Raw genomic sequence first — 22,116 nt, 5'->3', positions numbered from 1 at the left:
GACAGGTTTTGGCCATTAAGGTAGAAGGAAAAAACTGTGTCAATCCAAGTGCCCTGTTAAATGTCATAGCTCGATGTTGGTGAGTTTCAGTAACTTCCACTTAGCTTTCCAAAATCTAAAATAAGACCTCCAAGCAGCCCCACTAGCTGTGGTAGGGAAAAAGGCTGCACTAATCTGATGAAAGAGAAAAGGTACTCATTTTATTCCACTTGTCCTTGGAGGCTAGAGGGAACATATCTGATGTTCAGCAAAGTCAGGACATGGTTGATGGGCTCAGTTGCTCTTGTGTGAGGAATCAAGGAATCTCAGGTTAGGAATCGAGGGCTCAGAAAGGGAGGCAGTATGATGCTGGTTACATTGTATTTTGGTCATGAATCTTGGATTGCAAGAGACATAAACCCCACTCAAACCAGCTTAAGCCAAAATGTTATATTAGCATTGGCTCATATAACTGAAAGCCCCACTTCCAGTCCACACTGAAAATCAAGGCTTCAAGCATGATTAGATCAAGCAGAGTCATGTACAATTTGTCTCTCTCCATACACCTCTCTCAGCCCTATTCTCTTCTGTGCTGATAGGTTCTGCAAATGTCTTGACATTGAGACTAACCGAGCTGGTTAGGTCACATGTTGAGCCTTGAACTGTAGACTGTTCTGATCAGCCAGGCCTGAGTCCTGTGCTCATTCCTGATTTCCAAGTTCAGGCAGCTGTGACTTGTGGGTGCTCTGAATGTCCTCATCTTGATCCTGCAATTCAGGGATCATACTTTGTCAGAGGAGCTCACCAGATCACATGGATCAAGGCCTTAGGGAGGTGGCTGGGGATTTACATGCACCCTGGACCCATCTGGAGCACAAATTGCTGTGGACCCTGTTGCCAGGAGTCCATATCCTCTGGCCACCGCCCCAAAGGAGACTGAAGGCAGGAGGGGGAGGCATGTCTGTGGCTGGAGCTGAACGGGACAAGGGTTTGGGATGCAGGCAGGTGACATGGTGTGTCACTGAGCGAAAGCAAGAAGGAAGGAAGGCCAGTGGGTGGTGATGACATCGTGGAAGAGGGGTCCAAGAACCAAGTCTTGGAGGATTTAGAGGTGGGGACACGTAAAGGGCCGAGGTAGGGGGAGGACAATTACAGTGGGGAAACAAACTGAGCAAATGGATGGAGGTTGAAACAAGATCTCTATGTGCTGGGTGTCTTGTTTCTCCTGTGCCTGCCTTATACCAGGCCACTTTACAGATGAGTTACCCTTCCTTTTTTGCACAAATAATTTTTTAAAATTGTGATAAAATATATGCAACACAAAATTCACCATTTTAACCATTTTTCAGTGTACAGTTCAGTGGCATTAAGTACATTCACATTGCTGTGTAACCATCACCACCATCCGTCTCCAGAACTCTTTCACCATCCCAGACTGAAACTCTATATCCATTAAACAATAACTCACCATTTCCCCCTCGCCCCAGCACCTGGTAACCACTACTCTATTTTCTGTATCTATGAATTTGACTATACTAGGAATGTGATATAAGTGGACTCATGCAATATGTGTCCTTTTGTATCTGGCTTACTTCACTTAGCATAATGCCTTCACCTGTTCATCCACGTGTAGCATACCAAAATTTCATTCCTTTTTAAGGCTGTACAGCATTCCATTGTATGTGTATGCCACATTTTGTTTATCCATTTACCTGTCGATGCATACTTTAGTTGTTTCTACCTTTTGGGTATAGTGAATAATCCTGCTATGAATGTGGGTGTACCATTGGAGTCCCTGCTTTTACTTCATTTGTGTATATACTCAGAAGTAGAATTGCTGGATCATATGGAATTCTGTGTTTAATTTTTTGAAGAACTGACATACTGTTTTCCATGGTGACTGCACCATGTCACATTTGCAACAGCAATGCACAAGAGTTCCAATTTCTCCACATCCTTACCAGCCCTTGGTTTCGTTTTTTCTTTGTTTTTTAATAATAGCCTTTTAATGGGGTGTGAGATGATATCTCATTGTGATTTTGATTAGCTCCTTAATGATTAGTGATGTTGCATCTTTTCATGTACTTGTTGACCATTAGTATATCTTCTTTGGAGAAACATCTAATCAAGTTCTTTGCCCATATATGAATTGGATTTTGTTGTTGTTGTTGAGTTATAGGAGTTCTGTATATATTCTAGATATTAATCTGTTATCAAATATATGATTTGCAAATATTTTCTCACCATTGGGTATGATATTAGCTGTGGGGTTTCTATATATGGCCTTTACTATGTTGGAGTCGTTTCCTTCTATTCCTACTTTGTTGAGTGTTTTATCATGAAAGGATGGTAAATTTTGGTGAATGCCTTTCCTTCATCGAGATGATCATTTCCTCCCCTTCATTCCATTAATGAAGTGTATTAATGTGGTGTATTATATTGATTTTTGTATGTTGAACTATCTTTGCATTCTAAGAATAAGTCCCACTTGGTCATGGTGTATAATCCTTTTAATATTCTGCTGCTAAATTCAGTTTGCTATTACTTTGTTGGGGATTTTTGCTTCAATATTCATGAGAGATATTGGTCTTTAGGCTTTTTTTTTTTTTTTGGTGGTATCTTTGCCTGGCTTTGGTATCAAGGTAATGCTGGCCTTATAGAATGAGTTAGGAAGTATTCCTTTTTCTTCAAGTTTTTTGGATTAGTTTGAGAAACATTGATGTTTGTTCTTCTTTAATTGTTTGATAGTATTCCTCAGTGAAACCATCTGGTCCAGGACTTTTCTTTGTTGGGAGGTTGTTTGTTTGTTGATTCAGCCTGCTTATTATAGTTCTATTCAGATTTTCTATTTCTTCCTGACTCAGCCTTGGTAGGTTTTTTGTTTCTAGGAAGTTTTCCATTTCATCTAGGTTATTCAGTTTGTTAGCATACAATTGTTCATAACACTCTCTTAGAGTATTTTTTATTTCTGTAGAATTGGTAGTAATGTTCCACTACAAATAACCTTTGAGCACATGCCTTCTGTGTGTAAGGCACACTGTGTTAGGTTCTGCAGACCTGTCTCTGAGTAAGATTCCATGGCATCACAAAGTTTACAGTCCAATGCATTTAAAATGTGATTTAGAGACCAAAGTTTGATAACCTTCCAGTTTTCAGAATTTGTATTAACTATACTCTAATTATATTAACTATACATATTCAGAATTATGTTAACTAACAATTTAGGATATCTGTGCGCAAGCCACATTCAGTGAAAGAAAGCCCTAATGATGCAGTCTTACCAGCCCTTACTTTTTGCTACTACTGTATTCTTGCCAAAGGTCCCTGGTCTCAGAATATGTGTTATGTGCAGCAAACAATCTTGGAGACAGAGCCAACCAGCAAGAGTGCCCTCTAGTCCCGCATTACTCTTTGCACCACACACACTCAAATGTAGGCACAGGGATGAAAAATTATACCTTTTTATTCAGGTATACTATCCACACCATAGTGCACACGAAGTGCACTAATCTTAAGCACACAGTTTGATGGGTTTTTATGTATATCTGGACCTGTGTAACCACCAGTAGGTAGATATAAAATATTACCATTGTGCGTTACTAGAATACATGAGACATGAGAAGATTTGGGCTCTTAAAATCTCAGTCTGGCAGCAGCGTAGTGTGAGGAGGGTGAGACAGGCTCTGAGTCTTCAACTGGGAGCTTTAGCTGGAGGAAGCCTCCAAAAATTCTGCAAAAATTCACATTCATATGTTCACATATTCTGCAAAATCAGCTTTGGCCTGAGCCCTCCAACAAACTCTATACACACACACACACACACACACACACACACACACACACACACACACACACACACACACACACCCGCACACACGCATTCATTCAACATTTATGGAATTTGCAGGTTCTGACTTGGTGGAGAAATCAAAGATAAAGAAATCAATGTCCCTGCCCCTCTAGAGAAGAGCCAGTGCCACTGCAGCCCAAAAACCCCCAGGGCTCACCTTCGGACTTTTTCAGACATGGTTGGCAGCAGCTGCCATCCTCCTTATATCCTCCTGTTCTCAGAAAATCCTAGCACTACTCTCCCCGTCCTTGTCATGGGCATCACTTACTCACCTGAAGTTAGGTCAGGTGGGGGGTCATCTTTACTCTGATCATCTTATTCTACTCCTGCTTCTTCAGCTCTGGCCTCCAGAGCTGCCACCTTTTTTGTATGTCCAGGAATTACGTTCGATGATGTGGGATCTGAAGGACGTGGGCTAGTTAGCCTGGAGAGAACACCATTGTGAAGTAAGTCGATTACTGACCACAGGGCTGTGGAGAGGAATTATATAAGAAGGAAGTGGACTGATTGTTCATGGTCTGTGAAAGAAACAGTAACATATGCTCAGGTTAAGAAAGGAGAGATGGTATTTCGAGTGTAGGAAGAAAATCCTTATCCAAAGCCACTCCGGACCTCTCAGAGGGAGGACAGATAGACTGCCGCCCAGGGGGGAGTTTTGTGATTCTTCTGACTTCAGGTGATGGGTGGGGTTGGCCTGGTGCTCTGATCCCTCTAACTCAACGGTTCCATGATTCTATGATGTCACTGCAGAAGGAAGAATGGGGAGCTGGGCTCGGCTCCAGCTGCTCCAATTCCTCTGTCGTCTGAATTCTGATAGTTTTGGGGTGAAGGGAGGTGGGCTGAGCCCCACGTGCCCCAGCTCAGTCTCCCCTCTAGCCACCTCAGCCCCTACCACGTTTGTGGAGAGAAATTAACCCGTGTGAGTCCACGCCACCAAAGCAAGCAGAGCATATCTGATGAAGCGGATCCAAAGAACAACAATGAAAGCACCCTTTTATTCTTCTGTTTCCAGAAAATTTAAAGAACAAGAGAACTACATTCAAACTGAGCTGGAAAAGTATATCTGGATGATCTGTGACTGTGAGAGTGGATGAGTCTTCTAGCTAACCCTATGAGCTTTGAAACCACAGCATTCACTTTCTTCGTCATCCTTCTAATTTGCCTCAGTTGCATCTTCTTTTTATTGGTGGTTTTTTTAATATAAATGGTATAAATCCATGCTGATAAATTGGGATCAGATTTAAAGTCACACTAGTAAATGTATCTAGAAATAATATAAAACAATTTAAAATGCAGCAAATAATAAGGCTGTAGCTATCTGTTTTTCCTATTTCAGGGTTTTAGAAATGCTAATTTCCTGTTTAAAAGTGAAGTTCCTTTCCAAGCCTTAACATCAAGACCATTCTTTCTTTTCCAAATTTTTTCATTTTTGATTTCAGTTCCCAAAGCAGGACAGATGAAGAGACAGAAAAAGGTCCTTGTATAGATGCTAATGGAGGTGAAGATTGTACAGCTGCTAATACAGAGATGAACAATTCAGGAGACAAAGAAAAGTAGGTCTGCATCTTGGACTGTGGTAGAACGCCATTTTTGTGTGTGATAATGGTGGCTAAGATGTATGAATTTCAAAAACCTTCGGGCTTCCCTGGTGGCTCAGTGGTTGAGAATCTGCCTGCTAATGCAGGGGACACGGGTTCGAGCCCTGGTCTGGGAAGATCCCACATGCCGCGGAGCAGCTAGGCCCGTGAGCCACAACTACTGATCCTGCGTGTCTGGAGCCTGTGCTCCGCAACGGGAGAGGCCACGACAGGGAGAGGCCCGCGCACCGCGATGAAGAGTGGCCCCCACTTGCCACAACTAGAGAAAGCCCTCGCACAGAAACGAAGACCCAACACAGCCAAAAATAAAAATAAATTAATTAAAAAAAAACAAACAAACAAGAACCTTGCTGATTGATTTTCTACGACTCTTGTACCCACGAGGCCTGGCATTCTTGTCCAGAGACAGAGTAAAGCAGTGGTGGCCACACCCTTAGGAAATGGAGAGGATGTGAAAGATGAAGAGGAGGACAAAATAAAAGAGAAGCAAAGGGCTGAGAATGCTGGAGAAAATGGTCAAGAGGTGATGGGCTTTTCTACTCTTAAGGGGCATTTAGAGTTTGATTGAAGAAGAGGTAAATTCCTTGGCTAGGTATAATGAAGGATGGTCTTGTCTGTAACTTAGGTTTATATCTGGAAGGAGTGCAATGTTCACAGTCATCTAAAGCATTCTTCTTAGCTTATTGCTTCATTTTGTTAAGTCAGTTACACATGCCATGCCTGGACACTTGTTCCATCTTCATTCTTACATTTGTGGTTTTCTTAATAATTCCCCTTCATTTTGCTTTACTCAGAATCCTAAGATGTTAGAGCTGGAAGAGGCCTTGGAGATCATTTGGGGATCCAACGCTCTCATGTTACAAATGAGAAAATAAGATGCATTGTTCAAAGTCACTTCTCCACCATGGCTGAGCTCAGGACCAGACCCCAAATGCCTGTTCTACTTCCAGGCTCCTTCTACAACAGCCTGTAAACATTGCCAGGGCCTTCTTGAGCTCCATGTTTGGGGCTCCCTAATAAGAACAACTCACGTGCCCTCCCAACATAAGACCCGTGGCCAGTTGGAGACAGAATGATGGTCCAGATGGCTCTTGGGTTTGACTGCTTTGTAGAGAGAATAACACATGTCACCAACGGCTATTTGAATATAGCAACGTGTGCTTTTATAACCATAGAAATATGAAAATTAGATCATGATGGATTACTACTGCTCTCCTATATCATTTAGAAATCCTTTTTCTGTTTCTCACTAACAAGGTACATATAACCTATATTTTTAAAAGCAGGGCTCTTGCATTCATAAATTGATCATTTGTACTATTTGTTCCATTCTCTTACAGAATGACTATTTGCAAAAACCACCCATACCTGTCACTGGAAGTCCTTCAGTTGTTGATAACCATAAAAGACCTTTAAAAGGAGTGACATTTTCTAGGGAGGTAATTGTTGTGGACCTTGGAAAGGACAATCCTATAGCTCGAAGCTATACTCGATTACATAAAGAGAGAAAATGAAGCACAAAAAAGGCTGAGAGTGAAAGAGATGCAACCTTAGACTAACAATGAAATGGCTGGGGGTGCAAAATCATGTTGAAACAGCAAAATAATGGGGAATTAAGTAAATACAGATAGTATTTCACCTTTGTGCAAAAGAGGTGGAGTATGTGCAAAATTCTATAAGTAGAATACCCAGAGCTTGAATACAGATTTTTTTAAAAACTCAAATCTGAGCTCAAGAAATTGATTGTATTGTGTCCTTAAAACTTTGTCTACTCAAACACTGTTCTAACATGTGAATAAAGTTATTTGTGTTTGTGCAGATGTCTTTTAGGTAAATAATATTCAGGGGGGACTTTGGAAACAGCACAGGTTCTTGATGCTTTGATCACAGACATTTATGACCAAATAACATTACTGCTATCATCATGGAAACTTTCATGTAGCGTCTCCTACTATATAATTCCCTTTGAATTCAGTCCTGAAACCTTTTTTGTCCTGACAACTGCTTTTTAAGATCGATACCAAAACAACTACCATCAACCGACAGAATATCCTGTTACTTAGGCAAATCCTGAGATTATACTATTCTTGATTTCAGTAGTTTAAAATTTCCTTTTCATATGTGGAATATGACAGTACAGACCAGTACAACATCATCCAAACCATTGCAGTAAACATCTGTAAGATACGTAAGGGGCTATGAGAGAGGTAAAAAGCAGAAAACACAGCATTTGATTCAGGGGCCTAGCGCATTGTCACGTATACGGCATACACTTAATAAATATTTATTGAGTGATTGGGAGAATAAGTGATAAAATAATTTAGAATGTGTGATTAATGCTAAATGGGGAGTACTGACACCCTTTGATGGGGAGAAGTCCCTGTGGTCTGGGACCATTCCACTGTGGGGAGGAGAAGGGACTTAACGGAATGGAAAGATTGTCTAATACAAGCAGAGGGAAGAGTGTATTTCCAATGGCGACAGGCACAAGCCAAGGCAAAGAGGTGAGAAGGTGTATTGAGTTTGGTGGGCACCAGTTAGCTGGAGCCAGGCTGGCATTGAGGAGAGTTGAAAGGTAACAACAAAGTGTAGTGAGGGGTCAGAGGAAGGTAACCCTGAGGATCCCAGACTAGAGGTGTAGGGTGGAGAATGGAGTAGAGCAGTGTTCGCTGGGGGAGGGTCTACAGAAATATTCATTCAGAGCCTGGGAGTTGTCTACAGGCACTTAAAAATATTGATCTTTCACTTGATGGTCACATTAAATTTTTAAAAAATTTTTAATTGTAAACTACACAGAAATGTTTTTTGAATTTTATTTATTTTTTATACAGCAGGTTCTTATTAGTCATCAATTTTATATACATCAGTGTATACATGTCAATCCCAACCTCCCAATTCATCCCACCCCCACCCCCACCCCCCGCTTTCCCTACTTTGTGTCCATACGTTTGTTCTCTACATCTGTGTCTCCATTTCTGCCCTGCAAACCGGTTCATCTGTACCATTTTTCTAGGTTCCACATATATGCGTTAATATACGATATTTGTTTTTCTCTTTCTGACTTCACTCTGTATGACAGTTTCTAGATCCATTCCCATCTCTACAAATGACCCAATTTTGTTCCGTTTTATGGCTGAGTAATATTCCATTGTATATATGTGCCACATCTTCTATATCCATTCATCTGTCGATGGGCATTTAGGTTGCTTCCATGACCTGGCTATTGTAAATAGTGCTGCAATGAACATTGAGGTACATGTATCTTTTTGAGTTATGGTTTTCTCTGGGTATATGCTCAGTAGTGGGATTGCTGGGTCATATGGTAATTCTATTTTTAGTTTTTTAAGGAACCCGCATACTGTTCTCCATAGTGGCTGTATCAATTTACATTCCCACCAACAGTGCAAGAGGGTTCCCTTTTCTCCACACCCTCTCCAGCATTTGTTGTTTGTGGATTTTCTGGTGATGCCCGTTCTGACTGGTGTGAGGTGATACCTCATTGGAGTTTTGATTTGCATTTCTCTAATAATTAGTGATGTTGAGCAGCTTTTCATGTGCTTTTTGGCCATCTGTATGTCTTCTTTGGAGGAATGTCTATTTCGGTCTTCTGCCCATTTTTTAATTGGGTTGTTTGTTTTTTCAATATTGAGCTGCATGAGCTGTTTATATATTTTGGAGATTAATCCTTTGTCCATAATAGACAGAAAATTTACCATCTTAACCATCTTAAGTGCACAGTTAAGTAATATTAAGTACACTCACATTGTATAGCTATCACATCCATCCACAGAACTCTTCATTTTGCAAAACTCTAACTCTGTACCCATTAAACATGAACTCCTCATTCCCCACCACCCCAGCCCCTGGTAACCACCAATGTACTTTCTATCTCTACGAATTTGACTAAGCGCCTCATACAAGTGGAATCACAGTATTTGTCCTTTTGTGACCAGCTTCTTTCACCCAGCATAATGTCCTCAAGGTTTATCCATGTGTCAGAGTTTCCTTCCTTTTATTGCCTGAATAATATTCCATGTGTATGCATATCCCACATTTTGTTTATTCATTTGTTTATTCATTTATCTTTTGATGGACACTTGTATTGCTTCACCTTTTGTCTATTTGAATAATGTTGCTCTGAATATTTAAAATTCTAAGAAATTTCAGACATAGCTAGATGACCATTTATAGCTGAGTATTCCCATATGATGTCATGGTTTCATTGCCTGTATATGAGTCCATATTTATAAAACCAAGTTACTTTGTCATTAACAAGAAAAGAGTAGAGAAGGAATGAATCCATAGATGATGCATCTATGTCAAAGTGAAGGCCAATTTCCTGGTGACTGACTGTATTAGCTGAGGTTTTGTAAAACTTCCAGTAGAAGAAAATAGTGGGAAAATTGGCCATCAGTGCCCGTGATAGTACAGGCACATGGAATTCCAGAAGAGCCAAGCCATGGTGCCACAACTACGGGGTGAATCAAATTAACTAAATGTTAATTTGAATTTCATTAGTTTTATACTTTTGTTTGTATTTTACTTGTAAATTTGTTTTGAGTTTAGAGTTGAATGAGAGCTCTAAGAATGAGTTGATGTCCAGTTTTATGTTTCTACATGGTTTAAAGTAACACTGTGTTTAATAAACAATTTAAGGCAGTTAAGGTAGGGGGTGTCCCTGAGAACTCTTCTACAGGATTAGGTTATTGATGAGTAGCAACTTGGAGATGAATGCATGTTACTCTAGTGACAATTCAGGGTTGAAGGATGAGGGTCTGGAATAGGGAGGTGGCAGAACACCAGGAGTAAAGAATGTCAGTTTCTGGCTAGATATGGGAAAAATGAGAGGACACAAAAGTGACTCCTGAGTTTGGAAATCTGACTGTCAGAGATAGGAATGTCCAGAGAGGTGACTAGTTGAAGGGATAGCTCTGCCAAATTTGAGGTGTCCACCAGAAATTCAACTGAAGATACCCAGGGGGCAGCAAAGCGGTAGGACTCCCCGTTTCCATCTGCTAAGCTATGGCTCCAGTTAAAAGCTGAGCTTTCCTTCTCAATGCCCATTGGTGTTTCTCTTGTAGAAGTGGGATCAAACTCACCACCTTTCCTCTTTAATTAGCTGTGGACTCAGGGACCTTCTTCAAATGATTACCCAAGCAAGACATATCACCCAAAAGCCAAAAGGGAAAAGCTTGGTAAATTAGAGTATTTTTACAAAACCTTCTGTTTAGGAAAAAATAAAGTCAAAAGACAAACAACAAACTGGGAAAGCCTATTTTAAAAAAAAGTTTTATATTTAAATCATTTCAAATTTACAGAAAAGTTGCAAGAGTAGTACAAAGAACTGTATGCTTTCACTCAGATTCCCCAGTTAACAGTTTAACACATTTGTTTTATCATTCTCTCTCTCCATAAAATTCATGCTTAAAGCATTTGAGAGTAAGATGCAAATACACTATATCAGTCAGCCTTAGCACTTCAGCATATATTTCCTACAAACTGGGACGTGCACATAACCAAGGCCATCCATCAATTAACGCTGATACACTATTGCCATCTAGTTGACAGGCCTCATTCAAACTTTGCTGGTTGTCCCAGTTATATTCTTTATGGGCCAAGGATCCAGTTCAGGATAACGCTTTCTGTTTAGCTGTCATGTCTCTTTAGTCTCTTCAATTTGGACCAGTTCCTCAGACTTTCCTTGACTTTTCTGACCTTGACACTTTTTTTTTTTTTTTTTTTTGCGGTACGCGGGCCTCTCACTGTCGTGGCCTCTCCCGTGCAGAGCACAGGCTCCGGACGCGCAGGCTCAGCGGCCATGGCTCATGGGCCTAGCCGCTCCGCGGCATGTGGGATCCTTCCGGACCGGGGCACGAACCCATGTTCCCTGCATCGGCAGGCGGACTCTCAACCACTGCGCCACCGGGGAAGCCCCTGACCTTGACACTTTTGAAGATTAGAGATCAGTTACTTTGTAGCATGTCCCTCATTGTTGGGTTTGCCCGATGTTTCTTTATTTCTTTCTTTTTTATAAAGACTTTATTTTTTAAAATAAATGTATTTGTTTTTGGCTGCATTGGGTCTTCATTGCTGCGTGCGTGGGATTTCTCTAGTTGCGGTGAGCGGGGGTTACTCTTCGTGTGGTGCGCAGGCTTCTCATTGCAGTGGCTTCTCTCGCTGCTCAGCGCGGGCTCTAGAGTGCAGGCTCAGTAGTCGTGGCGCAGGGGCTTAGTTGCTGCACGGCATTTGGGATCTTCCCGGACCAGGGATCGAACCCATGTCCCCTGCATTGGCAGGCGGATTCTTTTTTTTTTTTTAATGTATGTATGTATGTATTTATTTATTTTTGGCTGTGTAGGGTTCATTGCTGCGCACAGGCTTTCTCTAGTTGCGGCGAGTGGGGGCTACTCTTCGTTGTGGTGCGCGGACTTCTCGTTGCAGTGGCTTCTCTTGTTGCGGAGCTCGGGCTCTAGGCGTGGGCATCAGTAGTTGTGGCTTGCGGGCTCAGTAGCTGTGGCTCGCGGGCTCAGAGTGCAGGCTCAGCACAGGCTTAGTTGTTCCGCGGCATGTGGGATCTTCCCGGACCAGGGCTTGAACCCATGTCCTCTGCATTGGCAGGCAGATTCCTAACCACTGTGCCACCAGGGAAGTCTGCCTGATGTTTCTTCATGATTAGGTTCAGGTCTTGTATCTTTGGCAGGAATATTCCATAGGTGATCCTGTGATCTCAGTGCATCATATCAGGAGGCATGTGCTGTCATATGTATTGATGTAGTTTAATTTTTACCACAAGGTTGAGATGGTGTTTGTCAGATTTCTCCCCTGTCAGGTTAATAAGTAGTTTTTACTTATTAATAAACAATATTAGTTGGAAGTCTACTGAAAGGAAGGCTCTCCCTTCTCTCCTATTCATTCATTCATTCTTTCAATATATCAGTATGAACTTTTAGATTCCTGTTTTATTCAGTGGGTTATAATCCTTTACAATCATTATTTATTTGGATGCTCATATGTTCCCAGATATGGCCAGTGGGGACCCCTTCAAGTTGGCTCTTGGTCCTTTAGACATACTTAAGCACTTTGCTATACAGGATGTTCCAAGCTCATCTTGTACTTTCTCTGCCCCAGACCCTGAATCCGCTATTTCTTTAGGGGAGACTGGTATTCCGAAAACAAGATCTGCACACTAGGTATGCTCATTACCCCTGAGTTATCATTGTTTCTAGACTCTCAGTGGACAGAGGTAGGAAATATATGTATGTACAAACACATAGTACACATATATGCAGACATATAATATGTATTAATTATCTATTGCTATGTAACAAATTACCCTCAGTGACTTAAGTAATTAATAATTCTGTATTGTCTCTCATGGTTTATGAGGCCAGGAATTCAAAGTGGGTACAGTGGGGAATGACCTTCTCTGCGCCATGATGTTTGGGTCCTTGGGGCTGCAATCATCCAAAGGTTGTTCATTCACATATGTGGCAGTTGCTCCTGGCTGTCAGCTCAGGAGCTGTCACTGGAACACCTATCTATGGCCTGTCCATGGGACCCTGGCTTCCTCACAAGTTGGTGACTGGGTTCCACAGTCAAGCAGAGAGAGAGAGAGAGAGAAGGTGAATGCTGTATCCTTTTCATGACCTAGTATTGGAGGTCACCTAGGCATTAAGTTCAGCCCACATTCAAGGGCAAGGAGATTATACTCTACCTTTGAACGGAAGAGAATAAAAGAAAAACCCACCAAAATGTGGCCCTACTTTATTTATTTATATTTATTTATTTTTGACTGTGTTGGGTCTTTGTTGCTGTGCAAGGGCTTTCTCTAGTTGCAGCGAGCGGGGGCTACTCTTTGTTGAGGTGAGCGGGCTTCTCACTGCGGTGGCTTCTCTTGTTTCAGAGCACGGGCTCTAGGTGCGCAGTCTTCAGTAGTTGTGGCTCGCGGGCTCTAGAGTGCAGGCTCAGTCGTTGTGGTGCATGGGCTTAGTTGCTACCCAGCATGTGAGCTCTTGCTGGACCAGGGCTTGAACCTGTGCCCCCTCCATTGGCAGGCGGATTCTTAACCACTGAGCCACCAGGGAAGCCCTGGACCTACTTTAAAACCACCAAAATATCAATATCTATAGCTATCTATCCTTACGAAAGATCATGAGCTTATACCAATACTTCCAATTCCGATCCAGCAAGGTCTACTCTAGCTACACCTGCTCCATAATTTCCTTCTCCAGTAGTGAGAAACCTGGTTCCCATTATGCTCCATTCATTTATGCATTTTATCAATCCCACTGTATGTCACTATTCCACCAAACACAGGGCCACATATCCTTGGCTCCAGCACCATTGATTTTGGTGATTATTATGCTGGAAAAGCCTATTTTTTAATAAAATTAAAAAAATTTTATTTTATATTGGGGTATAGTTGATTTACAATGTTGTGTTAGTTTCAGGTGTAGAACAAAGTGATTCAGCTATACATATATCCATTCTTTTTCAGATTTTTTCCCATGTAGGTTTTACAGAATATCGAGTAGAGTTTCCTGTGCCATACAGTAGGCTCTTGTTGATTATCTATTTTATATATAGTGGTGTGTATATGTTAATCCCAAACTCCTAATTTATCCCTCCCCTCCACCTTTCCCCTTTGGTAACCATAAGTTCGTTTTCAAAGTCTTGAGTCTGTTTCTGTTTTGTAAGTAAATTCATTTGTATCATCTTTTTATTTTTTTTAATATTTATTTATTTGGCAGCACCAGGTCTTAGTTGCGGCACGCAGGATCTTTGTTGCCATGTGCGGGATCTTTAGTTGTGGCATGCAGGATCTTTTGTTGCGGCATGCAGGATATTTTAGTTGCAGCATGTGGGATCTAGGTCCCCAATCAGGGATCGAACCCGGGCCCCCTGCGTTGGGAGTACGGAGTCTTAACCTATGGATCACCAGGGAAGTCCCTGTATCATCTTTTATGATTCCATATATGTGATGTCATATGATATTTATGTTTGTGTGACTTCACTTAGCATGATAATCTCTAGGTTCATCCATGTTGCTGCAAATGGCATTATTTCACTCTTTTTTAAGCCTGAGTAATACTGCATTGTATATATGTACCACATCTTCTTTATCCATTCATCTGTTGATGGACATTTAGGTGGCTTCCATGTCTTGGCTATTGTAAATAGTGCTGCAATGAACATAGGGGTGCATGTATTTTCTCGAATTATGTTTTTTTCCAGATATGTGTTCAGGAGTGGGATTGCTGGATCATATGGTAGTTCTAGTTTTAGTTTTTTAAGGAACCTCCATACAGTCCTGCATAGTGGTTGTACCAATTTGCATTCCCACCAACAATGTAGGAGGGTTCCCTTTTCTCCACACCCTCTCCAGCATTTATTGTTTGTAGACTTTTTATGATGGCCATTCTGACCAATGTGAGGTGATACCTTACTGTAGTTTTGATTTGCATTGCTCTAATAATTAGTGATGTTGAGCATCTTTTTATGTGCTTTTTGGCCATCTGTATGTCTTTGGAGAAATGTCTATTTGGATCTTCTGCCCATTTTTTTTTTTCTGCCCATTTTTTGATTGGATTTTTTTTTTTTAAGATATGTGGTTTTTTTTAGAAGATGTTGGGGGTAGGAGTTTATTAATTAATTAATTTATTTTTGCTGTGTTGCATCTTCGTTTCTGTGCGAGGGCTTTCTCTAGTTGTGGCAAGCAGGGGCCACTCTTCATCGCGGTGCGTGGGCCTCTCACTATCGCGGCCTCTCTTGTTGCGGAGCACGGGCTCCAGACGCGCAGGCTCAGTAGTTGTGGCTCACGGGCCTAGTTGCTCTGCGGCATGTGGGATCCTCCCAGACCAGGGCTCGAACCCGTGTCCCCTGCATTAGCAGGCAGATTCTCAACCACTGCGCCACCAGGGAAGCCCTGGATTTTTTTTTTTTTTTGATATGGAGCTGTATGGGCTGTTGGTATATTGTAGAGATTAATTCCTGTTTGTTGCTTCGTTTGCTAATACTTTCTCCCATTCTGTGGGTTGTCTTTTTGTTTTGCTTATGGTTTCCTTTGCTATTCAAAAGCTTTTAAGTTTAATTAGGTCCCATTTGTTTAGTTTTATTTTTATTTTCATTACTTTAGGAGGTGGATCTGAACAGATATTGTTGTGATTTATGGGAAAGAGTGTCTTGCCTTTGTTTTCCGCTAATAGTTTTATAGTATCCGATCTTACATGTAGGTTTTTAATCCATTTTGAGTTTATTTTTGTGTATGGTGTTAGAGAGTGTTCTACTTTCATTCTTTTACATCTAGCTGTCCAGTTTTCCCAGCACCACTTATTGAAGAGACTGCATTTTCTCCATTGTATATTCTTGTCTCCTTTGCTATAGATTAATTGACCATAGATGCATGGGTTTATTTCTGGGCTTTCTATCCTGTTGCATTGATCTATATTTTTGTTTTTGTGCCAGTACCATACTGTTTTGTTTACTGTAGCTTCATAGTATAGTCTGAAGTCAGGGAGCCTGATTCCTCCAGCTCTGTTTTTCTTTCTCAGAATTGCTTTGGCCATTTGGGGTCTTTTGTGTTTCCATACACATTTTTAAATTTTTCGTTCTAGTTCTCTGGGAAAGCCTATTTTTAAAAACACTTATGACAAAAGGATGATTTCCATATTTATAAAGAAATTATTAAGAGCACTCAGGGGCGTAAGAATTATTTCACCCAAAGGAATAAGAAAAATATAAATTACTTAATTTTAAAATGGGCAAAGAGGGGAGTTCCCTGGCATTCCAGTTGTTAGGACTCAGTGCTTTCACTACCAGGGCCCAGTTTCAATCCCTGGTCAGGGAATTAAGATCCTGCAAGCTGCATTGCATGGCCAAAAATAAATAAAATTAAATAGGCAAAGATAATATGTATAGGCAGAAAAATAAATGGCCAAAAATTTTAAATGCTCATCCTGATTTCATAATTAAATTCAAATCAAAACAATAAGTTGTGAATTTTTTTAATCTATCAAGCTGTCAAATATTAGAAAGATGGATAACACTGATAAAGGGATGGGGAAAAGCATAAATAGGTGTATAAGTCGGTAAGTCTCTCTGGAAGATAACTGGGCAGTTTCTGTCAATATTAAGCACCTTTTGAGCTAGCAATCCCACTGCCTGGAATTTACTCTATGATACACTTGAAAAACTTTATTAATGTATAAACTTGCTGGCTTTCTCTAGCAAGTTCTCAGAGACAGGCAGCCAGAATGAACAAGAAGATGAGCAGGGTTTTGGCAACCTTATCCTGGAAAGGACATGCCATGACTTCGGCTGTACTCTATTCATTGGAAACAAGTCGCTAGGTCCAGCCCACACTCAAGGGAAGGAGATACACAAGGACATGAAGGCCAAGAAGCAGCGGTTGTTGATGGTCATCCTAGAGGCTGTCTACCAGAGTCTCTGGTCGGTACTGCCTTGGTTGACTGGGCAGTCCTCTCTGGGAGAACTTGACTTCAATAGAGGTCAAGGGCACTGCCAATTGAAGATGCCCTCTGATTTCAGAGCTATTAAAATGTGTGATGTGATTATAATGCTATGATATAATGTACTGGTAGAGGGAAGTGTGACTCTCTGAGAGGTGAAGGAGACATCAAAGAAAGTTTTGCAGAGGAAAATATTAGAGCAAAGTCTTGGTGAAGGAGGCGAGAGAGGAAAGGCAGAGGGTCTTGAAAGTGCAGAGGTACAGATGTGTTGGAGAGCCCCAGAATGTGGCTGCTGCACAGGATGCAGGCAGGGAGTCACATAGATTGGAGAGGAAAGGAACTAGTGGGGGCAGGGAGACCATTAGCAAAGACATTGTAAAGAGCCATGCAGTAAAAAGTGAAGACCCAGAGCAAAATAGGTGGGATGGAATAAAGGAAAAAATGATTCAAGAAAAACACTGAAGGTAGACTTGATAGGCTGTCAACTGTGAGGGATAAGCAAGGTTGCCTTATTGTACAACTTGTTGTGAAGTGTAGAGAGCACCATGGACGGTGCCCCCTTGAGCTATGTGGGGTGGAGCTCTGGAGACAAGGGCAGGGTGGAGCACAGATGAATAGAACATCCAGCCCTTGGATGATAGGTGATGTTGCCCACAGGCCTACAGAGGGAAGCCGGGAGGGGAGCAAGAGGAGAAGCAGGGATGTGGCAGTGAGCCAGGGCTTGTAAGTTATTCTCCAAATGTCCATTCTACTCGTCTTCCTTTATTAACAACTCCCTCCTCTATATTTTATCTGGGAGTGTGTGACTAAGTTATGGCCACTGAGGTGAGCCTAGCAGCGATGTCTCAATTTCTGAGTCATGCCCTTGAAAGAAGAGAAGCACACCTGCCTTTTATCTTTCCCTCTTCCTGCAAGGAAGAATAGGGAAGTGGTTGTGAGCCATCTTTTTTTGTTGTTGTTGTTTTTTTGTTTTTTGTTTTTGAGCCATCTTTGACAAAGCAGATGAGGGTAGCATCTCAGAAATGGCAGAGCAACAACATACAATCTGAAAGCCCCACACACCCAGCTTCCACTGGTCCTAAACCACTAGTGAGAAAGAAATAAACTTCCAACTGGTTTAAGCCACTTTGGGGGATGGGGGATGGGGGATGGGGGTGGGGAGATTCTCTTGCTACAGAAGCCTGGTTTGTATCCTATTAGAGAAGCTATGTAAAAGTGGGGTGTAAAGTGACAGAGGAAAATGTACCTCTCAGATCTCCTGGGCAGGATGCATAATTGAGGGTCAGCCCTGCTGCTGTTCTCTGAGTCACTGCTGCATTTGTGCCAAGGCTGCCCTCAGGGTGCTCCTAACTAATGTCTGAATTGGCAAGGATACCATTACTGCAAGATGCAGGACACCCTTGACAGGAATATTGCCTCTAGGAGTCTCCTGGCTTGGCTGGTAAATCTAGAAGTGTCAATTGAGGAGTGTTTGGAATTTGGTGGTAGCTTGTGTTTGGGAGTAAAGGAGACCAGCCAGGGAGGGTGAGGATAAGACAAAAACATTTTTAACTGCTTCCTTCATGCCTGGAACTGTTCTAAGAGCTTTAGTTGTATTAATCCCTTTACCTATGAGGTTGGGTGGCAAACACTGCTAGTTTTCCCCCAATATCTCTTCTTCCCTTCTTTGGGAACAGAACTTCCAAATGTTGGCTGGGCACATGGCTGACTAGAATAAGGATAATACTTCCCAGCCTTCTTCGCTAGGTGTTGCCATGTGACGTGTTCTGGCCAATAGGATCTAAGCAGAAGTGCTGGGATATGTCTTACAAGTTGAGGATGTACTCTTGGTTTTTCTTTTTCCTTCTGGTTAGAATGTGGTTGTGTTGACTGGAACTGGACCCTGATATGGAAGCCATGTGGTGAGGATTGCTAATGTAAGCTCAGGTCCCTGATGATTGTATATCTTCCATATTCACCATGGACTGCCTATTTTTACATGAAAGGAAAACGCTATCTTGTATTATTCTGTTATTGCTACTTTGTTACTAGCAGTTGAATCTAATGGTAATACAGATAGGTAGTAATACTATCCCCATTTTACAAAGTACAAAGAGGTGATGAAGTACAAAGAGGTTAGGGAATTTGCCCAAGGTCACTCAGCTGGTAAGTGGCAGAGTCAAGACCTGGATCCAAGCACAGGGCTGCAGAGCCTGCCAGCGTGGTCTGATACTGCTATGGGAGATACAACTCAGAACACATTTCCTTCACATTGGCGTAAAAAGACTCTTCACACTGGCTTTCACACCTTCCTCAAAATGTCCTCATTTCAGTCTTAGTGCCCATTCCATTTGTGTCCAGCCTACTTCCCCCTAGTTACTTTCCTGACTTTCACATCTTTGCTAATACTTTTCTTCTTTGGTCTGGACCGACCTCTCCCATTTCTACCTTCAAAGCCCAGTTCTCTCCTTTCATATCTCTTCAACCAACGTCTTCTTTTACTCCTATGAAATGATTCATTCAACCAATATTTTTTCCCCCTATGTATTAAGAATGACACTACTTATATACCATCCTGGGAAGAATCAAGAAAATAGTCACTCAAGTCATTTTGTGTTCTGCAGTTCATATGAGGAGCCCTAGTTGAAAAAGGCTAATAATAGACATGCAAACTGAAGTTAGAGAGTATAAAAGACTTGTTCAATCTACAGCATATGGAAAAGCTAAAGACGGGAAATTCCTGTGCTAAATAGTCCCTAGTGTTATTATATAAACTCATCTATGGGAACCATGATAAAATAAATCCTTTTAATTTCTCCCCTTCTTACCCCTGCCCCCATTCATGCATCCAGTATTTATTGAGATCTGCTGTGTGCTAGGCACTGGGGATTCTACAATGTGCAAAAACAGATCAACAGTTAGTTGTAAGCTATCATACCTACCTTTGTGTTTGCTGCAACAGTGGCTTTCAAACACTAAAAAAAAACCCAAACCAAAACAACAACAACAAACTCACTCAATATAATCATAACATACCCCACACATGTGATGATTTAAGAAGCAATGTTTGCCTTTACCACATGTAATCACTCTAGTATTTAAACTATTCTCTTTCATTGAGATAACACTGATGGTGGATGCCTGTTGAACTGTTTTTACAGCCTACTAATAGGTTGGAAAGACAGGTTTGAGAAATATTCGTTCCCTTTTCCATTCAGTTATCCAAACAAACATTTCCTGGTGCCTACTGTGTGCTGGGCACAGCTCAGAGCCCGAGAGCAACACAGGCGCACTATGAGCTCTGGCGGGGTGGGGGGCAGGCGTGCATACTGGTGAATAAATATTAATGCAATTAAACTAAACTGAGAGATAGGCATCAGAATTTTAGAAATAAATTAGAGTGGTGACTTCCATAAAAGCAGAATCTTAGCCTCTTATAGACCTGTTGTGGTGTGAAACTTGAATCAAAGTCCTGATTCTAGTGCATTGCTAACGAAAGTCAATCCTGGATACAATCTTTTCTTCTGTCACTAGACAGAGAAAGTGTGGTGCAGGTGTGTTTAGAAAAGGTGACAATGATTTGGTCTTACCCTGGTATAGATGGGTTATGGGAAAAAAGACATTCTTACAGCATTTTGCATTTCTTCCCCCAAAGCCTGTCAGTGTCATCACCCTCACTTTGCTGCAGGTGAGATGCCACCTGAAGTTGTCCAACTTGCCACCTCATTCATCTCTTCTCCCTCTCCCCAAATCAAACTGATCAAAACCAAGCTTGCTATAGAAACATCCATCCTTATCCTTTCTCCTTGGGTCTTCCTATCCCAGGATGAGCCCCACCTGCTTTTGGACTCATCTCTTCCCATTGCTTCTGGGGATTTGCTTTACCACCTGGCCCTCTTTTCACCAGCTAGTCCCCATCAGCATGTGAAAACATTTAAAAGGAAAAGGCAAAATCTCCTTTCACTCCATATCCGTATCCAGCTACTGTCCATTTCTCTTACCCATCATGTCAAACATTTTTTTTTTTTTTTTGCGGTACGCAGGCCTCTCACTGTTGTGGCCTCTCCCGTTGCAGAGTACAGGCTCCGGACGTGCAGGCTCAGCGGCCATGGCTCACGGGCCCAGCCGCTCCGTGGCACGTGGGATCTTCCCGGACTCGGGCACGAACCCGTGTCCCCTGCATAGGCAGGCGGACTCTCAACCACTGCGCCACCAGGGAAGCCCCTGTCAAACATTTTGAAAGCATGGTCTCAACTTTCTCACTTCCTCTGTCCACTGTGACCCGGCTTCTGCCCCAGTCGTTCACTGAAACTGCTCCCTGCAAAGGGCCCAATGGCCCTCCTGTCAAATCCAAAGAACAATTTCTTTATTATCCTGCTTGCCGTCTTCCACGTCTAACACTGCTGACCTCTCCCTCCATCCCGACCCTTGGCTTCCATGATCAAATGTCTTCTCTGTTTTCTTCCTCCTTCTTTCGGTTTCCCTTTTCAGGCTCCATTTTTCTGCCCATCCCCTGCATGCTGATCTCCAGGGTTATCACCTAAGCCCTCCGTCAGCCTCTTTTCATTCTAGTCTCTCAGAATGATGGTGATTAAGCAAGGTGCAAGTCCCAGGCTCTGAAAAACACTTCCTCCACTGCACTCCCATATCACGGGTTCCGCTTTTAATGCCTCTCAGATCTGTCACCTCCTCTCCACTCTGACAAATATCCCCCCTTCCAGTTTTTATCCCACTCCTGTCCATTGTTCAAATTGTCCTAAGAATGATTTTTCTAAAACACAAGTCCGATCACGTCATTTCTCCATTTAGATCACCTCAGTGTTTTCCTGTTGCCTACAGAACAAAGTCCACAATACTCAGCAGGGCAAATGAGACCTTTCATGAGGGGGCAATTTGCCCCCTTGCAGCCTCATCTCCTGTAGCCCCCCTTACATGACTGTTAGAGCCCCCTTGGTGCAGTATGCTTCTCCATGCTTCTGTGCCTGGGCACTTGCTGCTCCCCTTTGCTCTCTTGAAGACAAGAGTCCTCACTCTATAAGCCTCCTCTGAGAAGAGAACTACACAAGCACCACACTCCCCTAGGGAGAATTAGGCACTTTCTCCTCTGTGCTCCCAGGGCACACTGGATTTACCATGAAGGTGAATTCACACTCGTCTCCTCCACTGCTGCCTGAGCCCCATGTCTTATTTTCGTGATCACTCCAGCATACAGCAGACTTGGACACACAGTAGATGCTCGATA

General features: G+C 42.1%; 1 protein-coding gene across 1 annotated transcript; it reads left to right on the top strand.

The window, feature by feature from the left end:
• Nucleotides 1-4,940: 4,940 nt before the first annotated feature.
• Nucleotides 4,941-6,941, top strand: LOC307196233 (uncharacterized protein C2orf74; the record flags this gene model as incomplete). The annotated part of the gene is given in 5 exon segments (XM_079941008.1): nt 4,941-5,027; nt 5,029-5,036; nt 5,269-5,382; nt 5,794-5,950; nt 6,768-6,941. Coding segments are annotated over 5 exon segments (540 nt in total).
• Nucleotides 6,942-22,116: the final 15,175 nt, after the last annotated feature.

The sequence above is a fragment of the Stenella coeruleoalba genome, assembly GCF_951394435.1.
Source record: "Stenella coeruleoalba genome assembly, chromosome: 13".
Taxonomy (NCBI): domain Eukaryota; kingdom Metazoa; phylum Chordata; class Mammalia; order Artiodactyla; family Delphinidae; genus Stenella; species Stenella coeruleoalba.
Note: the sequence above shows the minus strand (reverse complement) of the source record. Positions and strands in the feature narration are given on the sequence as shown.